The sequence below is a fragment of the Cnephaeus nilssonii genome (genome assembly GCF_951640355.1).
Source record: "Cnephaeus nilssonii genome assembly, chromosome: 10".
NCBI lineage: Eukaryota > Metazoa > Chordata > Mammalia > Chiroptera > Vespertilionidae > Cnephaeus > Cnephaeus nilssonii.
In genome coordinates this window covers 9,763,644-9,772,270 of record NC_137081.1, presented here as the reverse complement: position 1 = coordinate 9,772,270, position 8,627 = coordinate 9,763,644, and the positions used below count along the sequence as shown (strand labels likewise).

The window sequence follows — 8,627 nt, the reverse complement described above, 5'->3', positions numbered from 1 at the left end:
GAGGAGATGGACACTGTGTCTCCGGGAAGGACCGGCGCAGGAGGAGGTGGACACTGTGTCTCCGGGAAGGACCGGCGCAGGAGGAGGTGGACACTGTGTCTCCGGGAAGGACCGGCGCAGGGAGGAGGTGGACACTGTGTCTCCGGGAAGGGCCGGCGCAGGAGGAGGGTGGACACTGTGTCTCCAGGAAGGACCGGCGCAGGAGGAGATGGACACTGTGTCTCCAGGAAGGGCCGGCACAGGGAGGAGGTGGACACTGTGTCTCCGGGAAGGACCGGCGCAGGAGGAGGTGGACACTGTGTCTCCGGGAAGGACCGGCGCAGGGAGGAGGTGGACACTGTGTCTCCGGGAAGGACCGGGCAGGGAGGAGATGGACACTGTGTCTCCGGGAAGGACCGGCGCAGGAGGAGATGGACACTGTGTCTCCGGGAAGGACCGGCGCAGGAGGAGATGGACACTGTGTCTCCGGGAAGGACCGGCGCAGGAGGAGATGGACACTGTGTCTCCGGGAAGGCCCGGCGCAGGAGGAGATGGACACTGTGTCTCCGGGAAGGACCGGCGCAGGAGGAGATGGACACTGTGTCTCCGGGAAGGGCCGGCGCAGGGAGGAGGTGGACACTGTGTCTCCGGGAAGGACCGGGCAGGGAGGAGGTGGACACTGTGTCTCCGGGAAGGGCCGGCGCAGGAGGAGGTGGACACTGTGTCTCCGGGAAGGGCCGGCGCAGGGAGGAGGTGGACACTGTGTCTCCAGGAAGGACCGGCGCAGGAGGAGATGGACACTGTGTCTCCAGGAAGGGCCGGCGCAGGAGGAGGTGGACACTGTGTCTCCGGGAAGGGCCGGCGCAGGAGGAGGTGGACACTGTGTCTCCGGGAAGGACCGGCGCAGGAGGAGATGGACACTGTGTCTCCGGGAAGGCCCGGCGCAGGGAGGAGGGTGGACACTGTGTCTCCGGGAAGGACCGGCGCAGGAGGAGATGGACACTGTGTCTCCGGGAAGGACCGGGCAGGGAGGAGGTGGACACTGTGTCTCCGGGAAGGACCGGCGCAGGGAGGAGGTGGACACTGTGTCTCCGGGAAGGACCGGGCAGGGAGGAGGTGGACACTGTGTCTCCGGGAAGGACCGGGCAGGGAGGAGATGGACCCTGTGTCTCCGGGAAGGACCGGGCAGGGAGGAGATGGACACTGTGTCTCCGGGAAGGACCGGGCAGGGAGGAGGTGGACACTGTGTCTCCGGGAAGGACCGGGCAGGGAGGAGATGGACACTGTGTCTCCAGGAAGGGCCGGCGCAGGAGGAGGTGGACACTGTGTCTCCGGGAAGGGCCGGCGCAGGAGGAGGTGGACACTGTGTCTCCGGGAAGGACCGGCGCAGGAGGAGGTGGACACTGTGTCTCCGGGAAGGGCCGGCGCAGGAGGAGGTGGACACTGTGTCTCCGGGAAGGACCGGGCAGGGAGGAGGGTGGACACTGTGTCTCCGGGAAGAGCCGGCGCAGGAGGAGATGGACACTGTGTCTCCGGGAAGGACCGGCGCAGGAGGAGATGGACACTGTGTCTCCGGGAAGGACCGGGCAGGGAGGAGATGGACACTGTGTCTCCGGGAAGGACCGGCGCAGGAGGAGATGGACACTGTGTCTCCGGGAAGGGCCGGCGCAGGGAGGAGGTGGACACTGTGTCTCCGGGAAGGACCGGGCAGGGAGGAGGTGGACACTGTGTCTCCGGGAAGGGCCGGCGCAGGAGGAGGTGGACACTGTGTCTCCGGGAAGGGCCGGCGCAGGGAGGAGGTGGACACTGTGTCTCCAGGAAGGACCGGCGCAGGAGGAGATGGACACTGTGTCTCCAGGAAGGGCCGGCGCAGGAGGAGGTGGACACTGTGTCTCCGGGAAGGGCCGGCGCAGGAGGAGGTGGACACTGTGTCTCCGGGAAGGACCGGCGCAGGAGGAGATGGACACTGTGTCTCCGGGAAGGCCCGGCGCAGGGAGGAGGGTGGACACTGTGTCTCCGGGAAGGACCGGCGCAGGAGGAGATGGACACTGTGTCTCCGGGAAGGACCGGGCAGGGAGGAGGTGGACACTGTGTCTCCGGGAAGGACCGGCGCAGGGAGGAGGTGGACACTGTGTCTCCGGGAAGGACCGGGCAGGGAGGAGGTGGACACTGTGTCTCCGGGAAGGACCGGGCAGGGAGGAGATGGACCCTGTGTCTCCGGGAAGGACCGGGCAGGGAGGAGATGGACACTGTGTCTCCGGGAAGGACCGGGCAGGGAGGAGGTGGACACTGTGTCTCCGGGAAGGACCGGGCAGGGAGGAGATGGACACTGTGTCTCCAGGAAGGGCCGGCGCAGGAGGAGGTGGACACTGTGTCTCCGGGAAGGGCCGGCGCAGGAGGAGGTGGACACTGTGTCTCCGGGAAGGACCGGCGCAGGAGGAGATGGACACTGTGTCTCCGGGAAGGCCCGGCGCAGGGAGGAGGGTGGACACTGTGTCTCCGGGAAGGACCGGCGCAGGAGGAGATGGACACTGTGTCTCCGGGAAGGACCGGGCAGGGAGGAGGTGGACACTGTGTCTCCGGGAAGGACCGGCGCAGGGAGGAGATGGACCCTGTGTCTCCGGGAAGGACCGGCGTCAGGGAGGAGATGGACACTGTGTCTCCGGGAAGGACCGGCGCAGGAGGAGGTGGACACTGTGTCTCCGGGAAGGACCGGCGCAGGAGGAGGTGGACACTGTGTCTCCGGGAAGGACCGGCGCAGGGAGGAGGTGGACACTGTGTCTCCAGGAAGGACCGGCGCAGGAGGAGGTGGACACTGTGTCTCCGGGAAGGGCCGGCGCAGGAGGAGATGGACACTGTGTCTCCGGGAAGGACCGGCGCAGGAGGAGATGGACACTGTGTCTCCGGGAAGGACCGGCGCAGGGAGGAGGAGATGGACACTGTGTCTCCGGGAAGGACCGGCGCAGGAGGAGGATGGACACTGTGTCTCCGGGAAGGACCGGCGCAGGAGGAGATGGACACTGTGTCTCCGGGAAGGACCGGCGCAGGAGGAGGTGGACACTGTGTCTCCGGGAAGGACCGGCGCAGGAGGAGATGGACACTGTGTCTCCGGGAAGGACCGGGCAGGGAGGAGATGGACACTGTGTCTCCGGGAAGGACCGGCGCAGGAGGAGATGGACACTGTGTCTCCGGGAAGGACCGGCACAGGGAGGAGGTGGACACTGTGTCTCCAGGAAGGACCGGCGCAGGAGGAGGTGGACACTGTGTCTCCAGGAAGGACCGGCGCAGGGAGGAGGTGGACACTGTGTCTCCAGGAAGGACCGGCGCAGGAGGAGATGGACACTGTGTCTCCGGGAAGGGCCGGCGCAGGAGGAGGTGGACACTGTGTCTCCGGGAAGGACCGGCGCAGGAGGAGGGTGGACACTGTGTCTCCAGGAAGGACCGGCGCAGGGAGGAGGGTGGACACTGTGTCTCCGGGAAGGGCCGGCGCAGGAGGAGGTGGACACTGTGTCTCCGGGAAGGACCGGCGCAGGGAGGAGGAGATGGACACTGTGTCTCCGGGAAGGACCGGGCAGGGAGGAGGAGATGGACACTGTGTCTCCGGGAAGGACCGGGCAGGGAGGAGGAGGTGGACACTGTGTCTCCGGGAAGGACCGGGCAGGGAGGAGGAGATGGACACTGTGTCTCCGGGAAGGACCGGGCAGGGAGGAGGAGATGGACACTGTGTCTCCGGGAAGGACCGGCGCAGGAGGAGGTGGACACTGTGTCTCCGGGAAGGACCGGCGCAGGGAGGAGGAGATGGACACTGTGTCTCCGGGAAGGACCAGCGTCAGGGAGGAGGTGGACACTGTGTCTCCGGGAAGGACCGGGCAGGGAGGAGGAGATGGACACTGTGTCTCCGGGAAGGACCAGCGTCAGGGAGGAGATGGACACTGTGTCTCCGGGAAGGACCGGCGCAGGAGGAGGTGGACACTGTGTCTCCGGGAAGGACCGGCGCAGGAGGAGGGTGGACACTGTGTCTCCGGGAAGGACCGGCGCAGGAGGAGGTGGACACTGTGTCTCCGGGAAGGACCGGCGCAGGAGGAGATGGACACTGTGTCTCCGGGAAGGACCGGGCAGGGAGGAGATGGACACTGTGTCTCCGGGAAGGACCGGCGCAGGAGGAGATGGACACTGTGTCTCCGGGAAGGACCGGCGCAGGAGGAGGTGGACACTGTGTCTCCGGGAAGGGCCGGCGCAGGAGGAGGTGGACACTGTGTCTCCGGGAAGGACCGGCGCAGGGAGGAGGTGGACACTGTGTCTCCGGGAAGGACCGGCGCAGGAGGAGATGGACACTGTGTCTCCGGGAAGGACCGGCGCAGGGAGGAGATGGACACTGTGTCTCCGGGAAGGGCCGGCGCAGGAGGAGATGGACACTGTGTCTCCGGGAAGGGCCGGCGCAGGAGGAGGGCTTCGGTAGGTTAAGGGCAGACAGGACGCACTCAGGGGTCGGACCCCGATCACGTGCCGAGGAGCTGCTGCCCAGCCGCATGGCGGACTCCTCCTCAGGGCGCCGGGCACGGCCTGCCCCTCCAGGCTCGCACGGCTGCTCGCCCCCAAAGCCGGCCCGGACAGGAGCCGGCCTAAACGTGCGGTCGGTCGCGCAGTGTTGTACGCGTGTGCGCGTGCGCGTCCCTGTGCGTGGGCCTGTGCGTGCGAGGTGGGAGGGCGGGGCGGAAAGCGCGGGAAAGGCGGGGCGGGCTGCGCCTGCGCAGTCGCAGGCAGTCGGTTAGGCACAGACCCGCCCTGGGAGGATGGACGGATGGATTTCCCCAACAGATGCCTGAGGTTTCCAACGCAGCCGCAGCCGACACCCACGCGGGCGGGCCCACCCCCTGTTCAGAGCCCCCGCACTTCCGAGGAGCCCCCCAAGCTCCCTGGACACTCGCCCATCAGAGGGTCGGCGTTTTCCCCGGGCCGTCCCTCCCAGGAGTAAGGCAAGACCATTAATCTCTCCGAGGACCAGGCCGAGCGGGCCCTGGGCACCGGCGGCCCAACGTGAGTGCCTCTCCTCCCCCCCCCACCCCCTGCACCCCCCCCCCCCCGTCAACACCCCCCCCCGCCCCCCCGGGGAGCCTGCCCCTACCCGACCACCCAGAGGGCAGGGAAGGCAAGGGGGCAGGGCATGCAGCCGGGAGGGAGGGAGAGCGGGCCTAATGGGAAGGTGGTCCTACCTGAGAGCTTACTTGTGGGGTCCTGGCAATTACGTCACCTGTCCGAGCCGCGCTTTATTACCTGGTAACGGACTGCCCTGAGGACGGCCTGGCTCGGAACAGCCACAGGAGGTAAGGATATAAAAGGCTTCACAGGGCAGACACAACGTGGAGTCAGTAAGGGTTAGCCGTTGTCCTCCTCCTCCTTGGGATTTCATGTATGTGGTTAAAGGGCTAGACTCCAGAAACTTTAGTTACCCTTGTTTTCGATTCCCGAGGTCCTTTCCTTTTTCCAAAGAAGTGTCCTAACATCATTTATTTAAGAAAAACAACAACACATATTTGCCCTTAGGACTGGAGATGTCACCTTTAGACTCTGTCACCATATGTACTAGTATTTGGCTCCCCCCCCCCCCCCCACCCCGGACTTCCTATTCTATTCCACCACTCTCTTTGTCAATTTCTGTATATTACATCCATATAACAATATGTAATATAAAGTGTGCCTTGCTTCTTTATGCTTTTACACTTGTTTATTCTATCTAGGATCCTCTCCCTCTAGTTCTTATTTTATTTTTTTTTTGCTTCTTGAAATATCATCATCTCCTTCCTGAATAACCTCTCCCCACCCCACTTATTTGCCCTGTGTTTCTGGGCTAGTTCGTAGGCATTCTGAATGGGGCTTAGTACTGGAATCTTACCCTCTCCAACTCTTGTTATTACTTGTCTTGTTGAATTGGGAATGAAGGAAGTAAAAGTGTCACTTTTTATAGATGACATGATCCTTTATATAGAAAACCCTAAAGACTCCACCAACCAACTATTAGAAACAATAAACAAATATAGTAAAGTTGCAGAATACAAAATCAATGTACAAAAATCTGCATTTCAATAGTAACAGTGAAATTTCAGAAAAAGAAATGGAAAAATATTCCTTTTGCAATTACAGCAAAAATAAAATACCTAGGAATAAACTTAGCCAAGGATATGAAGGACCTATATTCTGGAAACTACAAAGCAGTATTAAAAGAGATTGAAAAGACACAATGAAATGGAAAGATATTCCATGTTCATGGATTGGAAGAATCAAAATAGTTAAATGTCTATATTACCCAAAGTAATATATAGACTTAATGCAATCCCCATCAAAATCTCAATGACATGTATATAAGCAAATAATTTTTGACAAAGGAGCTGAAAACATACAATGGAGGAAAGAAATCCTCTTCAATAAACGGTGCTTGGAAAACTGGAAAACCACATGCAAAAGAATGAAACTAGACTACTGTTTGCCCTCATGTACAAAAATTAATCCAAAATGGATCAAAGACTTAAATATAAGATCTGAAAGAATAAATTACATAGAAGAAAACATAGGTACTAAACTTATGGACCTTGGTGTTAGAGAAGATTTTATGAATTTGATCCCAAAGCCAATGGAGGTAAAGGCAAAAATAAATGATTGGACTATATCAAACTAAAAAGCTTCTGCACAGCACAAGAAACCAACAAAACAAAAAGGCAACCAACCAATATTTGCAAACAGCAGTTTCGACAAGGGGTTAATATCCAAAATATATAAAGAACTCATACAACTCACCACCAAACAAACAAACAATCCAATTAAAAAATGGGAACAGACACTTCTTGAGAATTAAAAAAACAAAAAACACTACAATGAAGTATCAGCTCACACCTGTTAACATGATATAACTTTATGTTTGCCAACTTTTAAAAATGCTTTGCCATGACATTTTTTAATTGGATTGTTAAAGGTCGGATTTCATCTATTTGTAAAGCAGACTAAATAATCTACTCCTTAAAGTCATGTACATGGCCAATCCACTTAACTAGCAAACACAACACCCTGAAAGCATGAGGGCATTCATCTGAACCCTTCTGAGCATGAAACACACTTTTCCGCAGAATATTTGTATGCTGCTTAGAGTCAGCTGTATAAGGGTACTTTCTTGTTTGTTAAAGAAAACTGCAAAGTTCTAATATTTTCTCTTGCTACCCTAGGGGGTAATCCCTGGGTCTTGCTGTGAGTGTTTTATTTCATGAGGACAGAAAACCACAGAGGGTGAAAAGAAGCCATTGCTCTTGAGCTTGGGCTGGGGAAAAGAGGATTCAAACAAATCTTCCATGTACCTATGGCTTGCACAATGCATAGCAAGATCTGACCAATCAAACAAGTTACTCTTTTTTCCATGAAGAAGATCTGAGTTGGCAAAGAAAGAGTAAAGACAAACCTCCCTTCTCAGCAGTTGATTTTCCTATAATGAAGCTGAAATTGTTTTTCCATCTGTCTGTCTTCAACACCAGACTGAACTTCGTGAGGGCAGGAACACTTCAACCTGGAGTTAGCACAATGCCAGGCATATGGTTGTAAATAATACTTAATATAAGGATAGTGAGGTTTCCATTAGGAAGTAGGAATATCCTATGGAAGGGTAAGCATGTAGGCTAGTGGTTTTCAAACAAAACGGTGGAATGGAGGAGAGTGGGTCAAGAAGGTCATTGGGAAAGAAGTGCAGAACAATGGGAGTGAATGAGACTTTTTAAATAGAAATGGGAGGGACTTCTATTCAGGGTGTGGCCAGAAGTGACAGAGATGATAGGCATAATAGAATGAATTGAAATCAAAATTCTCTGCAGGTTCAGGAGAAATTCTAGGTGGTGTCAGAAGGCTTTATAAAACTGATTTCTAGAACTTTTGTTCAAGGTTCTAATAGAATACTGGCAAATAATTGTGCTGTCATTGAAGAGAGCTTTGCTCAGATGAGGAAGGAAAAGTAAAAAGGTTGTAAGATGAGGGGGGAGGTAGGATTTTTTTTCCAGTTAAGGATAAATTGAACATCTGTATTTTAAAGGAATTTTTTCCTGTTATTTTGAATTTTATAAGATGCGCATTCAAAAAACAAAAGAAGTTTCAAAGTAGACTTCCATAATAAGGTTATCAAAACATTAGAAAGCATGAGGTTCCACGTTAAACACATATATAATGTACCCAGTTTGATATTTTTCTGACAATACAGTAATTGTCATTCAATTACTTTAAACTACAAATTAAATTATATATAGTTATATATAACTATATATACACACACAGGGTGGGACGAAAGTAGGTTTGCAGTTCATATGAAAAATAAGATAATTAATAATAATACACAAATAAATTCTATGTTTTGCATACTCACAACTATTAACCTCCTTTTGCCCCACTCTGTGGGGCAAATATAAAACACATTAAACCAGTTACTGTATTTTCCGGCGTATAAGACGACTGGGCGTATAGAAGATTTTCCTGGGTTAAAAAGTCGTCTTATACGCTGGAAAATACGGTAGATGCAACAATAACAAAATGATCCAAAATGTATAAAACATTTTTTCTATACAACTTTAAAATAAAAATGTCAACATAACTAAGGATTTATTATATACTTGAAAAATCAG

General features: G+C 55.0%; 1 protein-coding gene across 1 annotated transcript in view; it reads left to right on the top strand.

The window, feature by feature from the left end:
• Positions 1 to 4,508: 4,508 nt before the first annotated feature.
• Positions 4,509 to 8,627, top strand: part of C2CD6 (C2 calcium dependent domain containing 6) — a gene marked incomplete at both ends in the record, with an annotated part of 71,705 nt that continues 67,586 nt past the window's right edge. The window contains one exon of the mRNA XM_079783092.1: positions 4,509 to 4,655. Within this exon, the coding sequence (XP_079639218.1) occupies positions 4,509 to 4,655 (147 nt within the window). The remainder of the gene's footprint in view (positions 4,656 to 8,627) is intronic.